Raw genomic sequence first — 20,608 nt, 5'->3', positions numbered from 1 at the left:
GAAACTGCAATGCTTTCATTGCAGGGTTAAGACTGCCTCTTGTGGCTGTCTACCAGACAGCCACTATAGTCGCTTCCTGCTTTTTCATGGAGTTTAATACCTAAACTGTAAAAGTTCTAAGTAGGCTATGCTTTCAGTTCCGGTACTCTGGCTTTAAATTTGAATTACATATTTTTTTTCCATTTAATTATTTTTAATATATATATATTTTCCCTTAACTAACTAATCACTAAACATGCCGACGGCGCAGGGAGCATAACACGATAATTTTCTCTCCGTCTCTAACTTAATAAAGTACATTTTCTTTTTATACATTTTCGCAACTGCTCTTTCATAGAAAAAACTCCATAGTTAAGATGTTAACATAGCACGTGGAAAGTTAATATACTAGTACATTTTTTTTTTTTTTTATTCTATGAATGACAGATACTCATTTAAGAGTATATCTAAACTAAGGCACATTATTTGGTACTATTTATATACAAGAATAAATTATATTGAATACAAAAAAACTTTTTATGAATCTTACTTAAAAACCTTTATTATGATCATAAATGACTTGTTTTCCAACTTGAATGCATGAAGGTTTGCACTTTTGGGATAACATACCATGGATATTATTATTAACTGAATCAGAACTACAATTAATCAACAGCAGGTTCTAAAGAATTTTAAGTTACATGATCTTAATAAATGGTCTGACACACGCAGTGTGCATAGTACGTCCAAAACAAATTGGCAGTGTGTGTTTGTAATGTTGGAGGGTGTTCTGATCAAGGAAAGAAGCCGTCAGCAGAATGGTGGGCTGATGAAAACTCCAAATTCGACAAGAACCAATATGTGTGTCATCCAATCTGTGGGATTTTTACAAACCAAATGAAAAGGAAACAAAATATTCACTAATCAAGAGTCATAGACTCGTTTTGTAGAAATATATTTTAACAGTAGATAACAGAAAATGAACTCAAATATACATAAAAATATCTATGTGGATATCAGTGAATCTATCCAAAGCCATCCACTGGAGTGGTGGTTCTTAAACACTAGATCAGGACACAAAACTGAACCCCTTTGCCATTTCAGTGGGTCCCTGCAGGTTGCAATGGGCATATCCTATTACATAGACTGTAGACTGCTGCCCGCAATAAATCATTTACTATGGCGGCATTGAGTTACCCAGTCCAATGGAGACCTCTAAAAAACGTGAACAAGTCTAAAGAATGTGTTATGGTCAATGTTTTTAGTACGCATTATATTTTATAGTACATACCAGAGCTCAAATATCAAGTCCTATGCTACTAGTCAGGTCTAAAAGTAACTTGCCACTGCTAACCACCTTGTGTACTGAAAACTTGGACAGTACATATAGTCTTATAGAGCTTTAATTCTACCCCAAATTACTTTCTCACTCCTTATTTGTAGTTTTTACTGCTTTGCCTGGAATAAACAAAGTCTATGAAGGTTGAATATGAAAATAACTCTTTAGTTATACGAGCAGTATCTAATAAGGATTCTCAGATACCTTTGGGACAGGGCCCACCTGCTAGGGTTTAATTACTACTTGCCAACAACTAGTGGGCAAGTGTAAATCATTAGCCCTGCTACATACTATATTACAACAGAGGCATGGGTCTCCAAGAGAACCAAAATATAAATCTTCAAAAGAACTGCACTCGAGAGGACTTTGGACACATAAAAAAATACTGAAACGTACTACAATCACATAAGTCAAGGTTTCAGTCCTTGTAGCAGGCCTTTTATCAAGACACTTGATAAAAGGCGTGATACAAGGACTGAAACGTTGACTTATGTGATTGGACACCAAAAAGAATATCGAAATGTAATACAAAGTCCTCTCGAGTGCAGTTCTTTTGGAGTCATATATTTCCATTATAAAGCCTGAAACACGGTGTCTGGTTGTGCTCATTTCCATGTCAAGCTAGAAATTCTGGAATATTTGGAGAAACATGATTTCTCAATTTCCTATGTCCAAAAAGAATCAGAGTCCAACGTGAGATATATAAATCATGCATAACAGTGATTTCTGTGTATGTGTATATATGTAATATTTATATATCTGCACTGAAGCATTATGACTTCGCTTACAATTATTTTATGTATAGAAAACCTTACAAAAGGTTAGATCCTCGTTGAAGCCCAATCTTACTAAAGAAAATATTATCTTCTCTACTGTTCTAAATGTTTTTTATATCAGTTCATTTATGTCCCCCTGACTTTGCCTACTCCAAATTCATACATACCTAGAGCTTCCAGTCTCATATCTCCCAAGTATCCCTATTTAAGAGGGACATGTTCTATTTTGGTCCCACATTCCTTTGTCCCTCTTTTCTATCCTAATGTCCCTCTTTTGCGGAAGCTCTGTATTCTTGGTGTGTCTGAATATATAAAGTTCCACAGTATTAATACCCACATTAATGTGTCCTTAAACTACAATAAATGTGTTTAGAAACACCCCAACAAACACCCCTAAAATGTAGGTGGTCCTTCTTTGTCCATGTAAAATGTTTGGAGATATGGACACCCTCCAACGATGAGTTTTCATTTCTTGACCCATACTAGTATCCCTCATTTGAAGACTCTAAAGTATAAGATTACATAATCAATTTCATGAATGAATTGAAATAATAATCAATGATAAGAGACAACAATTTCCCTGTTCATTTTATACTAATTCAGTCTAAAGACACCCATAACTTCGTATGTGTTATCTCTTAATGTACTTCCCTATATTGGTTTACTATACTATAGCTATAAGGGCAGCTGTAATTCCACTAGTAAGTTGAGCTGTTCAAAATATTGACCAAGAAGCTTTATACTTTAACCCCTTAAGGACACATGACATGTGTGACATGTCATGCTTCCCTTTTATTCCAGAAGTTTGGTCCTTAAGGGGTTAAAGGACTGTAATAATCTGTACTTCTGATAATTAACCATTTTTAATGAGATTACTATGCTTACATAGGAAAACCCTTAAAATGTATTAGTTGTTGCTGCTGTGCCCTAGCCTATTTTTAGAAAAAGAGCAGAGATCTCAAAGAACTCGCTACTCAAGCGATGGTTCTGATTAGAGCAATCTCACAAATGAACATAGACAGGACAAGTGATGATGGTCCTGAAGACAGATGCAAGCCCTATAGTAGCTAGTGAAGCTTGTAGCAGCTACAAGAAGTGTAAATAGCTTCTGTGATGTGGGCAAAAACAATGAGTAATTAACTAAAGTAAATACAGCATACAAGCTCAATCCATTGCAGAATACACGCTCAGATAAGACAAAGTTGGAGACTGGGTCAGACTGGATATGGAGACAGGTAGTACAGATTCAAAGGTGCAAAATAAGACCAACACTGAATCTATGAGAAGCAAATTTATCTTTTAAAGGTAAAAAAAAAAAATAATAAAATAAACAACTTCTGAGTTAATTTCAACAATAATTTCAAAATGACTTTTCCAGAGTAGATATTATAGTTACGCATATGGTTAGACACATTTGTAGTGCTGCACTACAAGTAAAATGAAGACTTGGGAAAAACCCAGAAAACACATCCTGCAACTATCTGAGGATATTTTATAGATCAGTCAGGCTGCTAAATATTAGGGGTTTTTATTCAACCATATGATCGTTATGGAAACATCATCAGATCCACCATGCAGCCCTTTTCCCCTATATGATGGTATCAGGACTCCCAATAAGCATGTTCCTTATTATTTACCATTCTGATGGATTTCTGGCTTGCAGTTGGCCTCGTTTTAAACACATCTTAAATCACGATCAAGTCAAAAAACTGATTCACAGATCAAGCATTTAATATTTGCTTACTTTGGTAGAACTGACGAGTTGGACACGGGGCATAGTTTCTTTGCAGCAAAAAACAAGCCTGTGTGTGCAAGACATATAAAGAGGCCACGTCCATCATAACAAAAAAAAAGAAAGAAAGAAACACTATTTATATCTATATGCCATTTGGCTTCTAATAGAGACAAGAATGAATTACTTAAGTTAACTTTAGGCCTATTTATCAGAAGACCTTAACAGAACACCGACCAGTCAATTAAAAGGGTTAACAATCAGAAACCTGAAAAAGCTTGCTAGATGAATGGAGAAGTACATCTTTAAATTTTACTTTGGCAGGAGCACAGTACTGCCTGCTGTGGGTAAACTCATGTAGACAGACATGATTTAAAATCTGTAAAGGAATCTCCAGGCTGGCATTTCTGTGACAGCCAATTACACAACACAAGAAAATCTAGCTAAGCAGTTAGCTACGAGACCTTAAAGAGGAAGGTAAAGAACAGAGAAAAAGTAAAGTTTCAGGTTCCCAATGCACAGCAAGACAAGAAGCAAAAAAGAAAACACAAACAGTGATTCCAACACACACACACACACACAAAATCCCAAAGCAGACTCAGATTCACAATATAACAATAAAAGAGGGAATTGTTTTAAATTGTCGCTGATATTCAGGAATATTAGGCAGCTGACTGCCAGCTTCCTAGAGACAATAATTAATTGAGAATAAAACTAGAGGAAGTTGGAAGAATGGCAGAGCCTTGAACAGAGTATAGTAGAAATTCGACTTCTGCGCTCCATATGCTTTAACACGAGTTTGAATTCTTGCTGCATTTGTACTCTCTCCAAATCCTCATGAGTCAGAAAAATTAAAAAGCTATATCTTACTGGATGCCAGGAAAGGCCTTACCACGATCCTTTTGTCAAAATCTTTAAAAAAAAAAAAGAAAAGAAAAAAGGAGAGAGACAGAAAGGGAGAGAGAGAGAGAAAAAAGCCACAGTAGAGGGCTGTCCCACTATGAGAAGCTGTGATGTCATCAACCACATGATTCTGCCTCTCCACTAACGTTGCATGCAGGAAAAAAAGGAGTTTTAAAGGTTTTGCTTTTTTGGATTGTGTGAATGCTTCATTCGCCTCACAAACAACCACAGAACCACAAGTGCGGTGCAAACTTTCTCCAGGAGGACAGTGCGGAGCCTTTGGTTTTTAAATGGTTAATCTCCGCAGGTCACCAACAGCCTTCAAGACCATCATTGTCAGTAAGTGTTCGTAAACCACATTATATGTAGTAATAATAGTTCCTCGTTCTTTAGTTATAATGTAGGGGCTGGGGGGGGTTGGGGTTAATTTCTTATGGTCCAAGTCTTCTTATTGAAAAGATTTGTTATAGCTAGTGTTACAAAGTGCATGATATGCAAATGCCCTAATCCTACATGACCCCTGGACTGTATTTTCAGGTTAAGGCTTCCGAGGATATATTCTTCTGTGACATACAAAAAAAAAGGAAATCCGAAGAACGACACTAGGCGCCAAAACGCAAGACAACGCCAAGGAGTGGGATTATGGCGTCAAACAGCTTGTTTAGCTCAGTGACACCATGTCAGCAAAATTTCTTTTGGGGTAAGTACCGATAACTCAATGTATGTACCTTAACCTGCACTACTTTCAGTTAACGTGACAAATCCAACCATTTATTAGCACTACACTGGTTTACAGGCTTGTAGACAACAGCAGGTCGAAGTAGTGGGCCAAATATAGCAGAAAACCACAAACTGGCCAAAGAATACGTAAATCGCACCAAGTATATTGCAAACAAAACTTTAAATCCACAAGTAGTCAATGGGACAGAGGCACTAAATTGGAAAGCTTTTATATATCTGAAAAGTGGCTTGCTAGATGTGCTGGAATAAAGCAAAGATTGGGAAACGTAGCCAAACTCTGCACTTAACAAAAAAAAAAAAATTAGACATCTCTTGCACAGGGGACATATACCAGGTGAAGCACCTGGAAAGGTATTTAAGCAACCAGGAGGGCAGTTATGTATAGCACACAGAGTTTATTAACTCACCTAATCATTTCACTGAGCAGTTCACTGGAATTGCCTTCCTACTTCCAGGCACCCCACTGTTTAAAGGAAATTAGGAAAAATAGGATTTAACCGCAGCGGTCCTAAAACAAATCACTGTATTTGATGCACTGCTAAATGAGCTGCTTTTTGGCAAGATTTGCACACGCAGCAGAAAAAGTACTGAGCCACTATGGGTGAAGTCCTTCAGGTCCAGTGCATGCCATGGTAGATCGATTCCAACAACACAACTTAGTGATAGGGGGGGAGGCGTGTAGGGGCTTTACATCAAAAATGTTTCCATCGCTAAATTACACAGCACCATTACTTGCAGAAATATAACCAGCCTGACATTTCTGTAGCTGTTCTACAGCAGCGAACATATGCCAAATACAGCCTGATTTCCAGGGCAGTAAACACAGATGGCCACAAGAAACAGTGTAAATATTATAATTAAAAGAAATCCACACACATTAAACTGTACAAATCAACATATAACAAACTTAGTTATCCAAATGAAGGTTTTTTTTTTTTTCCCCTCCCCTTACATGCACTATCCATACAAAAAAAGGACATATTATAAATTCCCACAGGTACCATTCATAAATCTGTCTTAACATCATATAAAAAATAATACTGTTAGAATGAATACAGCTTCTACTTTAGGTTCCTTTCACAGCCAGGAAAGAGTTAGTGGAACCCAAGCAGACAATGATAAAATGTTGAATTGTTCCGTGTTTTGTATGGCTGGGGAAAAAAAAAAAAAAGGAACAGTCTCTCTTTTTCTTTGACCAGTAATTGAGACAGAACTGTATTCATTCTAGCTGAATCATCTTTTGACACTGCTATGGCAAGCTGTTTGCTGCGGAGCACTTACAGTATTTTCTGAATCCTGTACATGACGAAAAGTTTGTGACAGTATTGGCGTTTGTATTATCACTCCGGCTTCCCAAACAAAGATTCTAAATCAGATTGTTTTTGTTTTTTTAAAAGCTATGAGAAGCCTGCAGTTCTCTAGGAGAGTAATACCTGGTGGTAGGGACCTCTCTATAGCCCTCCTACTAGTGCATTTCGATTGGTTGCTTTATGGCACATTTAAATATAGGGAGCATACACACACAAACACACACACACACACAGAAACTATTTAGCTAGGTAAACAAATTAGGTTTAGTCTGCTACTATAATTTAATTGCAATTCCCTTTATGTTTTGTTGATGGGTTAAATAGGGTAGATGATGAACAAACTAATATGGAAGGATAAGGGACAATTCAATGTGGCGGTTTCTTCATTAAATAGCTAGAAGACAAATGAAAGTCCAAACAGACATGCTGGATAAAAACCTCTGCCAATTCCACTCTAATTTGCCAATGACTGCTGCCAATTCACAATAATGCACAGTTTAGTTAATAAACCCATATTTGTCGTTCAATAGCAATAGTCACCCATAATACAAAACGTCATAGATAAAACATACTGTCATAAATGGCACCGCAGGAGACCTACCAGGATAACATGGGGGCACCGTGTATGTAACCCTTTGCTTAAAGAAAGCAGCGTTAATGAATCATTACACAGACTAAGAGTAGCCAGACCACATTATCCCTCTGTTTATAAGAGGAAACACAGTTTACATATATAGGATTTTTTTTTCCTTTTTTTCAGCTGTAACTTCCAGAAGAGATTAGGATAGATTCAGCTGGCTAAAATTATCATAACACTACAGAGATCATGTCTTAATTCACCTTCTCCGGGGTCACCAAGTAGCACATTGCAAAGAGTGATGGGGATGTCTTGTGTGAAATTGATTGCGGAAGATGTAATATCTGATTAAAGATTCAGAGGGTTGGCAAAGGCCTATTTATAATAAGTACTAAACAATAATATCCCAGGAGCTTCGCTGACATGCGAGGTGTGTTCTTATCAAACAGAACAAAACCGGAATAGAATCTTCAGGCTACAAAGAAGGGTGATATGAGGGGAGGTGGGTAGCGTATGTATTTATCCATAGACATACATGGTGCGTGCATAATGTATTCATGCATTTTGCACAAAGTCAAAAGACCAGTGAATTTCAAAGAGACCACTTGTAAGATGAAAGCATCAAGGGTCCCCATCTGACCCTTGTATATTTTTTCCTGTCTGTCAGCCTTTTAAGTCTGAGCCTAAAGTTTATTTTCGTTACACCAATTTGGATAATTGTTGGGCCTACATCTTAAAAGAAGATTGTAACTGATAGAGCTATTATTTTCACCCAGCCTACTTGTCTTAGAACATACATGCATTTAGAACAATACCATTGACTTATTACTACTACAGAGAAGTGGGAGGAGGAGGAGGGGGGGGGGGGGGGGGGAGAATCCAGCTATTCCTAAATGAAACTAAAAATTAAGTTGCAGTCTGCTGTTTTTGTGAATCCCAGTTTAAATAAATGTACTTTAACATATTCATCCATAGACAGGAAAAGGTGGACTGAGCTGTATATCACTGTTCTATGGCTATGTCGCAATATTAATGTGACTAGAAAAAGTAAATAAATAGCAGATTATCAATTTTTAGTAGTAGAGATCGGGAGAAACAACAGAAGGAAAAAAAAAAACAGACTCCCCCAATTTAAAATATGTTTAGCTTCTATTAGAATTATTTTTTAAAATATTTTTAAAATAGGATAGGATATAATGTGATAGGATGTTTAATCATGTGCATCATTAGAAGTGTATTACTGGCCCCAACTAACGGCATTTATTTTAGTTTAAAAATTGTTTAATTTAGTTTAAAAAAAAAAAAAATTGTTAAATAGTCTTCAAATAAAATAAATACAGATAGTAATATCTCAAGAGGGTTGAACATGATCAACTTTTTTTTTTCCCTTCTTTTGCCAAGTACTGCAATCCTTAAAAAAGCATGCTACATTTTAAAATGACAGCGATGCAGTGATCAGAAAGTTCATGCAGATAGGTATGAAATCATAAATGATGGATTTTCAATCTCACTGAGCACAACATCTCACGTGCTGGTTAGAAAGAAAAAGAAAAAAAGGAAATATCGGAGCAATATGGGGGGGGGGGAGCAAGAACTGAGGGGTTATATTTCTGTGGAATTTAAGTACATTTAAACAGGAAATCAAAATATTAAATCACAAGCTTTCTAAAATTTAAAACTGTCAAAAGTACCCCTAAAAAGATATATGCTCTTTTACATGTAAGAGTAATGGTAGCAACAATAATTACAAATCCTAAAGAAGAATTGTTTGTTCTGCTTAAAGAAGTGATTATGTTACAATGCTGATCGCAATAGCAGAACATGTTTCACAGTGAAATACTCGCTGAATTAATAATCCAATTTAGGGGGGTAATATTAAACAAATAAAAATAAAGGCTTGCTGAAGTTCCCAAACATTTAACCATGCATATTGGCAAGAGAAAGAGGAGATGTTAATTCTAATATAAAATGTCATTTTCATTTAGCAAAACAGTTACTCAGACAGTAAATTATGATAGGGGAAATATTGCAGCCATTTATTAGATTGCTGGGAACAGCATTAAATAAAAACGAAATGTTTTACTGTAAATATACTGGCTAATGTTACCTACCGCAGGAAAATCTCAGATTTCAGATAGCAAATTACTTATATATGTATGTCTGAAACACAAATCTCTTCCAAGCTTGTTCATTCAAGGTTTAACATCAGTGCAATGCGTCTTCAAAAGTGTAGTTTGGAAATCAAAGAGCAAAGAAAATTATAATCCAACATTAGCATCATGGTTACATTTTACGCTTTGCGGGCTCTACGGCATTAGCACAGTGGCTACACATCATCAGCTTAAATAGTTAACAATACAATTCATAAAATAGAAAAGGGGGGGCAGGAGGGCAGCCAGATTATATCAAGCTGGTCAAATTAGTGCTTATTGAATAGAATCATTCACAAATCAGGGTTCTCAACTTCAAAACCCTCAAAGCTACGCTTATCAATTACAAACATTTTTACTGCCTCGAAATTCATGTGCTTTTCATTTCAGAGATGGTGGTCTCAAACTAATGTATTGGGGAGCGTGGATAAAGGCATAGTGCTTTTTTTTCATAAATATACACACACAGGATAATACACACACACACACACACACACACACACACACATATATACACACACACACACGCAAATTTATATCTACATACATGCATACATATACATTTATATGTTCAAAATCTACATACCTCACACATTACACAAACACAAACATCCGTGCGGGGTATGTGTTTTAAATGGCTTCATAGACATTTACACAAACTCAGATTTAAAAATAAATAAATAAATATATGTTAGAAAAAAATAATCTTTAACTATATACTTGCTAAAAATTAAGAATGAAAAATTATAATTTTTTTAAAAAAATAATAAAATGCTGAATTAACATGTTGCTCAATCCTCTTTATTTTGGCCCTATTCTTATAATTAAACAGAACAGATTAACATAAACCTCCAGGTTAAAAATATATAAATGTCTAAAAGATTTGGATTCTAGCGTTGACGTATAATCTCCAAGAGAAAAACTAGTGGCTTTGTCCTCAAAACTGAATACATAAACAGTAGGAATGCCATCTTCATACCAGGAACTCAAATTTATTTCATGTTTCTTCTAACAGTATTCCCAGTGGCTAATTCTACTTATTTAATTTTATTACTGATATATTTATTTCTGAGCCTTAGAATCCTTAATTGCATAATAATGATCTATCTGAAGACAATACTGAAAATAAGGAAATAAGCAGAACATTTGATCAGGTTTTCACATTATTATATCACAAATCTGTTTATAACCTGTGCTAAAGGAAACACTGTGTCTAATGAACAGGAAATACGATTTAGATGGTGCGCTTACATGTTTATTGCTTAATTTAAAGAATAGCATCAGATATACGTGTTTGCTTCTCCTTTTAATATTACCTTAACTAAAATGAGTAAGCAACTAATAAGTATGACCTATAAAAACCACCGTCCATCTATCTAACTAGTATTTATTTTTATTTATTTTTTAAATCGCACATGATTGGTCATCTCATCAATAACTTTAACAGTAAAACCAAATTCAAAACACATATCTTTGTTTATTGGAAGGACCCTTGGTCTTTTTTCCACCAATTATTTATATGCAATAAAGTCAATGTTTCAGGTCAAGCTAAACTTTCCTCAGTAAACTTTAAAGTTGATGTGATTAACATACACACACACACACACACACACTATAAATATACATATATTAAAAAAAAACCATTAAATTAAAAATAATTATAATTTAAAATGGAAAATAGTTGATCATTACACAAAACAAGGAGTGGGAATCCGGCATAGCTTTAACAGTCTGCAGCCAAATCCCACTTAAAATACCAGAAGATTTATTAATTGAGAATAAATAAATAAATACACCAAACTGTAAAATGTAGTCCATTGTCCAACTCTTACTATGGGTTTAAAGACGTGTTGTTTTGCTATAGATTATTGCTATACATTTTGTAACGTCATCACAAATCACTATTTAGTGCATAAACCCTTTACCCATGCAATAAATGTATTTATATGTAATTCTAGATGTAGGTAGATATTAGGATTTTGCAGTATTTGATATTAATTTTATCTGTGTATTGGTTGAAGGGTTAAAACAAGAGTGTTTTATGGAATGGGGATCTCATTCTTAAATATTTCACAGCCCTGTTTTTTGGCCGCTGTCATCAAGCACCTTCAAAGTAGGCCAGACATCCTCTTTACAACCACAGAGCCCCAGCACGCGACCGCCATTATTAGCTCACACATAATCCAGCAGATCATCCGTCCATACTGTGACTGCACAGCTACTGACGGTCTCAGATCAGGTTATCGAAATCAAGGCTTGATTTGTCAACATTCCAACATCATGTTTCAAATTCCTCCTGAAACATGTGCAATGTAGCCATTCAGTAAAGATCAGGAATATAACAAAAAAAAAAGCACACAATATATATTTAACCCCTTAACGACGTCACGATTCTCTTATTTGTGATGTTGTGTCCTTAAGGGGTTAATGGGAGATTATAGACTAAACCAGTGTTGGCAGAACTCGGCACAGCTAATGTTAATGAACTACATTTCACAGCCGAGCATCACAAGAAATCTAACAAACGGTTCATCGTCATTGGGGGGGGGAAAAAAGTTTAAAAGGTCACCTGTCTTCTCACTAAAGAGTTAAATGTGGCAAACTGTCCACCAGACTGGAAAAGTAATTATCACTGATGAGAAATCACTAATAATATATATATATATATATATATATATATATATATATATATATATATATATATTTTTTTTTTATTATTTATTTATTTTTTTTTTACTTCAATTGTTTGATTGACAATTTCTGTTTAGGGACAACAACAAAAATAATAATACAGCGTGGAGTATCTTATCTACATAAAAAACATAATTAAAACATTCAAATAGAAATACGTAATTAGAAAAACAAAATACAAAATCATACTTTAATGACTATATTATCCGGTATTTTTTTCCTCCAGAGAGTAGGTCAGTTTCTTAAAAACAAAGCATTTTCATGATAATATTTATTTTACAATGTATGCAGTCTGCCCATCGTAATTATTTTTTTTTTACTGTTTATGAATGACTGCATTTATTTACTGTACTTTAAGTGCATGCAATGACACTTCTTTACCCAGAAGCCTTTGAGTCAGCTTGCTGGTTTACTCTCAGGTGATCCCGAGAGCGAGAGAGCAAGCTTCCTTCAGAAAACATGGTTTCTTCTACAAATAAATAGAAGGTTCGCTACTCAAGAAGCTAAATGGTTCACCCCAGGAGAATGTAAACGATCAGAAAAAGACTGCAAAACAGCTGTCACTTCCCTAACGATAATAGAGATTGGGGGAGACTTTCCATAAATATATAAATATGGATTGTGGAACACTTTCATACTCTGAGTAAATTCCACGATCACCACACACAGAAGAAATCTCAAGCTCTGAGCTTCCATCTCTGTGACAGGGTTATTACTAAACTGTGGATTACGGGTCATTTTACATCAAAATAATCAGACCCTAAAACACAGCTAACTCACAAACTACTGTTACACACTAAAGTGAGAATGTAAAGGGAATTTCAAATTTAAGGCCAGGGTAGCAAAACTGGAAGGATAGCTGGCTTACAGAATGTTTCCAGTTCGGGCATTTATACCTTAAATTGACACTATGGCAACCCAGACCCCTACAGCTCATTGAAGTGGTCTGGGTGCAGTGTCCCAGGTCACTTAACCCCTGCAATGGGTTAACCCTAGGGTTAACGCCACCTCTAGGAGACTTTTGGTCGCCTACCTGGCGCTCAATGCCCTCATGCTATGCATGGGGATGTCCAGCATCACCCAAAACCCCATAGGATAGTCTTGAGTCTGATGGAGCTAGGCAGGCTGTTTCAAAGGAAAGTAACTGCCCGCGTGAAGTCCTGAAAGCGTGAATTAGCAGTAAGGGTGCGAAAAGCGAACTTGAGAAGGGTCACCAGCAGAGTGGAGAGACGGAGAAGAGGTGTACCTAGCGAAGACTAAACACCTTACGATTTTGCTAACATTTATAGGCTAATCATAGGAAGATAAAGTCCTAAAATGTTGCGGAATAATATTTTTAACCCTTCAATGGCAAGATTAGTGACTAACCATAGCATAATGCCTGTTTATGGGTGAGGATTTAGGCTGTTATGTTATTATGTGTGTTCCCCAGCCTTATCACCTTAGGCTACAATGATATATATGTTTAAGGTTAAACAACTCATAATGTTAGCCATGCCTAATTCTTTGTGGTTTAGAGGTCAAGAAAACGAGCCACAATTGAGCTAAAGTTATTAATTTCACCAACCATGTTCACATGTGGTACATTGCTTCACAGAGAAAGGGATCAATAAAACTTTTAATGAGGAAAAAAAAGCGGTGTGCACTTGTTGTATCACAAGAAGGTATGACTGTAGATACAAAACAAGCAACAAAATAAATACAAAAAATTAAAACACGCTGCTAGGTGTACCATAGGTGCCTCATTGTTTAAAAAGAGTTTACTGCAGGTTGTAATGAAACTATCAGCAACAATATGTGGAGAAGAGTAGATCATGACAATTTATGATGCGACTAGTTATGCAATAGACTTGCATGACATTTCTCATTTGGTTTGGCTTTAACGCAAGGCATCACTAGTTGTTATACTGCATGCATATCTCCCTAGTGTCCCTATTTAGGATGGACAGTCCCTATTTTGTGTCAAAGTCATTCTGTCTCTCTTTTCTATTTCATTGTCCCTCTTTTCTAGGAGCTCCATATTGTTGGTGCGTCTCAGTGTATAACAGAGCTCCACGGCAAGAATACTCACAGTTAGGAGTCTTTAAATGTGTTTAAATAAATTACATTGATTTTGTGCTAAATTACATTTAAAGGAACACTATAGTGTCAGAATACAAACATGTGTTACTGACACTATAGCGCTGGAATAAATAATTAGGTGCCTGCCCCCCCCCCCCCCCCCCCCTCTCAGTTGAGATTAAAGGTGATTTTACTAATCTTTGCTACCACGCTGCTCTGGTCTCGCCATGGCTGGCCAACCTGGTCCCACCTCTATGGCTGAGATAAATCATAGATTATCTTAGAAAATCCAAAGCTCTCCCATAGAAAAGCATTGGAAGGCTATTATGCATGCGCTGCAAAATGCCACACTGCGCCAATCAGCATCTCCTCATATAGATTGCATCTCTGTGGAAAATGTTCAGTGCCTCCATGCAAAGCGTCTGAGTGACTGCCGCAAAAGGAGTGTTACTAGGCAGTGTTTGATGTGCTAACACTGCAGGGACAGGCTATAGTATGTGTATGTCGTTTTTAAATTTTAGGCCAAAATTGTTGAACTGGAGAAAACAAAAAAACGGAATTTTGCCTTAAAATTTGTAATTCACTTTAAATTCCTGCCAATGCATACTTTAGTAAATAACCCAAGATGGGCAAATTGTATCACAAAGATTTTTTTTTTTTAATAAAAAGTTATTTGGAAAATCCTAACGTAGTGATGGCTACTCTTGGCAACCAAGACCTTTGTGAACTAGGTTTCATACTGATGTGAAGACAGCTTGAAGGCAGAGCCCAATGGGAAATGTATTTCATAGACCTGCAATTTGCAAAGTAGTTATTGATGCCCTAAGGCTGCAGCTGTTGGTCTTTTATATGATTACGGTGAGAACGTAATTCACAGCAGTGGTCAGACTTCGTAAGTCTTAGACCACAATAAGTAAGGCATATAATATTATCATTTATTGAAAATTCTAAAATAAACATGAAAAACGACACAGCAAACTAGGAGAGTCACCACCACACTAAGAGGAGAACCGGCGGGTTTTGTCCCATGGAATCTGGGTTTCAGATTGTGCAGGGGAAGGCAACCTCCGGTAGTTTTGGACTATAACATTTGAAGTGCCGAAGGTTACCTACTCCTGGGACAGCTAAAACTCAGAGTAAAATAATACCAAGAATAAATAAGAATGGGTTGTCTTTGGACTGCAACCACAAACATGCAAGGGTATCTAAGGCTTAAACAGACAGTCCGTGCAACAAAATCACAAACATGCATCAAATTAAAAACAGCAAAACCTCCACCAGCTTTGTTTTACATATAGTATATTTCTAGGAATCGAATAATAGATCAGCAAAGACCCACACAGTAGGGAAATTAAAATATATACATAGGATTTATATAAATTAAAGTGAAAACGAGTAAACAAGGTCAGTGTGAGATTTCACCATGGATAATTTACTTCTTATCTGCTGCGTAAATTGTTTCAAGGGTCTAATAAAATACGTAGCATTAATTGTTCCAAAATACTGGGCAGCAATATATTATGTATATTATGATTTATTTATTTTCTTTTTTAAACTGTTGATTACAACATTTACATTTTATAAACCCTGGTGCAAGGCGCTTTGCTACATAGTTTGCATGTAATCATTCTCCTCTAACATGCTGTTATTTTAATGATTGAACCTTGTACTACACTCCATAGTTATACAAATCACTGCTCCAATGAATCTACCAGTGATTTATAAAAGCCAGGTCCCTTGAGAATCTTAATGTTAATTGTGATCAAGTCGATGCCTATATCATGCTGTCGTTCTACTTTTTATTAAGAACTTCTCGCCATTAACGTCTAGATCATGACATTGTAAGATTTATATTGCCTATTTTCTAAACTTTGGATTTGGCTATAAGGGTCACTAAAAATACCAACTCAGGCAAAGTCATCAAAATCCACCATATCGGAGCTTAATTGGGGTTTAATCACCAAGCACTGAATCACAACAAATTCTTTCAGTTCAGTAGCCGGTACTTTAATTGTACTCAGCAGTCAACTATTCTCTAATTAACTCAACTGTGCCCTAAATATCGATGGTCCTTGACGGCCATGCCTAACCAAGTTACCCACGGTTAACACGAACTAAATATCGATTGAGGAATAAGACATGAGATCATAAACTCCACACCACTTGAAAACATAAACAAATAATTGTGTGAAAGTAGATACATTTACAGTGCGAAATATTAAACATAAGGATGTGTTTAAATGGGAGATTAATGGTTTTCTTGAATGGAGCACTAATTAAGCACGTAAGATAGACTGCTTCAAGAAAATCCCAATGTGATCTTAAATTATCATTTTTAATCTATAAAGCTCTCACCAGCACTAATAACGCTAGTTTAATGACCGTCAAAGGGTTAAACATACCCCACCCCGTTAGAGTCACTTGTGCCATAAGTGTGCCAAACCATTGTTTACTTATCCGTCTAGGTCAGATATCTTATATCTGAATCAACTATGTGGTTTCAAAAGGAGAAAGACACAGCGGCTGCCAATAAAACAGCCTTTCATTGTTCAACTCTAGTTCCAATCATAGAATAAAATAAAAGCTTGTTACATTCATTCTGGAAGTCATCTCTGGAGATAACTGTTGCAAAAAAATAAAAAAAATAAAAAATGCCACTAACTTTCCAGCAATAACTCATAAAAGCCTTTTTATGCTGGTTTAAAGAAAGTACCCCTTTAAAAAAAAAAAAACAACAAAATCTCTGCAACAATGTTAATAGCCTTAGTTTATATCACCAAAGACAACTTGATTTTCACATTAGAAGATTCTGATTTTGAACAAATAATTTTTAGTTGCTGGAAACACAGCTTAGCCCTGCTTTTCTAGTAGACTACCACTGACCTTGCCCCGCAAGATAAAAACCATATGAATACGACAATATTGTATAAATTATAGACCGAAGCGATTCGATCGTTTCTCACTTTACATATCATTTCGAAAGACATGTATCCACAAAATTGCAATCCAGGACATTGCTCTTGTGATAATATGCTATATAATCAGATCATCAAAATTCCAAACATCAAAATAAATGTCAGCAGGAAACATTAAAGTCACAATCAAATAACTACGACAGCACACTGCAATGTCTATACTGCCGGGGGGGGCTCTTGTGCTACCCAGTTTCACAACATTTTGACTTCGTACCTGGGGTCAGCCGAGCCCTGCTTCCCGTCAGAAGCTTCAGCTTAGTAGCTTACGTTAGTTCTCCTGAGCTAAGATCGGCATTGCTGGGCTAGCTCGCTAAGAGAGTCACCTGATTGCTCTCTGCCAGTTAGCTAAAAAACATTTCTTCTTCAAATCAGTTCGACACCGTTACTCAAGAATTATAAAATGTTATATGCTTGGCAAATGGGTATTTATTAGAGCAAACATAAGGGTTATCATCCAACCAATCAATGTTTCAACCTATTTTGTTATTTTTATTTTAAAGATATTGAAAACATATATATATATATAAACACCTCATGTAAGTATGCCAACGTCATCACTATTATTTCAGCATATTATGTGCGTAATTATATCAAGGTGCCCATTAAAATAATAAATAAAACCAAGACAGGGACTATCCTCAAATATTCTCCATTTTAAAGTGCCTCCCGTTTTGTATTGTTATTCAGGTGGAACGTCAGTCTTTGCGTAATCTGCTTATTACATGCTTTTGCCTCATTACTTTAAATCGGAAAATCACGCACACAAATTATATATATATATTATTTATTTACAGGGGTTCCTGTGCAGCTGCATCAACATAGTCCTTGCAGTGTCTGGATGAGAATAATGAGTGTTCTCGTCCAAATACAGGAGTGTCGGTATCAATAAATAAATATTTGTGCCCCTCCATAGCCAGATTTGCATAGTCTTGCAGATCCAGGTTTGGAGTAAGGCAATCTGCAGTCTCAAAGTACAAGGTCCAAACTTGAGATGGGAATAAATAAAATAAAAAACACATTTTCATAAATCTAAGTTAATGGACATTTCCCTCCTTTTTAAAACAAGCCTTTTATTCCAAAAATAGCAAGCAGGTTTGAACAGCTCAGCAAATTTCATTCATTAATATATAAAAATGCTAGACACCACAAAATTGCTTTTCTATTCATAATTTTCACCTTTTTTTTCTCTCTCTTTTTTTTTTTAATTTCACACGGAACGGGTAGGATTTCAGTCTGTAACACGAAAGCCACCTCTTAGGAGTACTGCTGAATTAGCCACTGCACATCTAAGACCCGCAAAACCCTACAAATCCATCTGAAAAACGTATGAAAACACACAGTCACTGATGGAGGATATAAAGGGACACTAAAAAAAACCTGCCGCCCATTATCACGTCTTCCTGATAATGCCGACATTACTCATACATAGGCAGCAATTTAAAAGTCATTAGCATAGCGGTATGGACGCCGGATTCGTACTTAATTATATGTTTCGGAGCAAGCTGTGCAGGCCACAAGCAAAAACGTTTCATTTCAATAAAAAGGTGACCTTTTTAAAACACAACCTACCTAGTTTTAAGCAATATTATGAACAGCTATTAAAGTGCGGAGACTTTATTGCACTCCACCCTGGGCTGGTTGTGTAAACATGTTCAGAGCCAACTATTTCAACTGTTATAAAGAGGTGTTAAAACAAGGGTAACTGTAATAGGATTTAATAGGGTAAGGTGCCAAAACAAAGGAAGCTGTATAGCAGAGGGGAAAAGCTTTAACCTGTGAAAAGAGAAAGCAGCGGAAAATGGGAGGTAGCTACTGTATTATATATAAAAAAAAAATAGTTCAATTGTGCAAAATGATGATATGAGAAAATTAATAATATTATTATTTATAAAGATATTTTATCAGGAAGGATACATTGAGATTTCTCTCGTTTTCAAGTATGTCCTGGGTCCACAAAACATTGCATTGACACAATAGGGTACAATAAAATAAAAAAAAAAAAAAACAATATTAATACACAATATATACAAAATTTAACATAGAACAGATAGGAAATGTATACATTTTTGAATAGTTATATATACATATATAAATGATGTGATATATAGTCCTGTCATTAGCACAGATTATATGCAGCTTTTTAGAAGTTAGAGAACTAATGCTCTGCGAACTGCAAATATCTTATAAATAAATCACATTGTTCACAATACAAATGGGATTCAACACAAACATGCTATACACATAACTGTGAACTGCTCGGAACGGGCCAAGGTAACAGTTCATCTGAAATCACAAGCAAGGTGGACATGTTCTATTTTGGCCTAATATTTCAAATTATCTGATCAATTCCTGGTAAATCATGGTTACATGAATAACCTGGAAATAAAGCAGACAGCAGCCATGCTACCAAAATGATGTAGAGGCCGTAAAACAGGACAGTTTATTCAATATGAAGGTATGATAGGATACAACAGTGCACTGATACACGTTACATGGAGTAAAAGTGATAAATTGCACATATATTACAAATAAGCAATTATGCTACTATTTGCTTCATCTACCTGCTCTTCCCTTGCGTATTTACTTTGACCTGTCAGCTTATTTCAGAACCCTACCTTCATATCGACCGGATCCTATTTACTAACACTTCTGTTCTTTGTGTTCCTCCTCTCTGTCATAGTCCGTCTGATCCAAGATGTTAAATTTGTGTATCTTTTCCTGATCCCAACTGTTCCATTTTTGCACTCTTAATGTCGGTTTTTTCTTTCCCAATCTGCTTTATTTTGATGCATGTCCTTCTCTCCAATCCTACGTTTCCCCCGTGTTTGCCTTTCTCTCCTGCCTTACACTTGATTGACTGGCTATGTTTAATTACTACGTTCTTATAAAACCAAGTAGGTTTGAATCAGTCTTCAGAGAGCCCGCAATATTGTTGAAGTATTTTAAAAGACAATCGAAGTGTAATTTTATGCATGTCTTCATAATACATACCTACTGTTTCACTGACACAATGGACACTTAATACTAGCTTGAAAATTACTCATTTATACAACTATCCGTTACGTTAAAAATGTCCCACTATTCTCATAATAAATGTCCGGCAGGATGGTTCAACCTTTGTATAAGCTACACAGAAACCGATCAACCTTATCCTGTGATTTTTAGTTAGTTAGTGTAGCACATTCTACGCCATTAAAATGATGTGAAGACAGACTGCTCCCATCAGACACAGTCAACTCCCTCCCCACACAGGCCATAGTAAATGTGTGCTCTTCCTCCCTATGTGTCTTCAGCCTAGTGAGATGACATGATGAGGTCATCGCATTACGTCATCATTAGAAAGGTTTTATATCTAGTATGTGAGTAGTGAGCAT

At 35.9% G+C, this 20,608-nt stretch overlaps 1 protein-coding gene across 2 annotated transcripts in view; it reads right to left on the bottom strand.

Moving 5' to 3' along the window:
• SUPT3H (SPT3 homolog, SAGA and STAGA complex component) overlaps positions 1–20,608 on the bottom strand; it is a 437,882-nt gene that overhangs the window by 379,524 nt on the left and 37,750 nt on the right. Inside the window, exon 1 of one of the 2 annotated variants that reach the window (XM_063440843.1) lies at positions 6,752–6,833. The exons of the other annotated variant lie outside the window; for it this stretch is intronic. Coding sequence (XP_063296913.1) covers positions 6,752–6,774 — 23 coding nt within the window. The 5' untranslated portion in view covers positions 6,775–6,833. Of the gene's footprint in view, positions 1–6,751; positions 6,834–20,608 lie in introns of those variants that run through there. 2 annotated transcript variants of the gene reach the window in all.

The sequence above is a fragment of the Pelobates fuscus genome, chromosome 2 (assembly GCF_036172605.1).
Source record: "Pelobates fuscus isolate aPelFus1 chromosome 2, aPelFus1.pri, whole genome shotgun sequence".
NCBI classification, from domain to species: domain Eukaryota; kingdom Metazoa; phylum Chordata; class Amphibia; order Anura; family Pelobatidae; genus Pelobates; species Pelobates fuscus.
The sequence above is the reverse complement of the archived record's forward strand: the minus strand, read 5'-3'. Positions and strand labels throughout refer to the sequence as shown.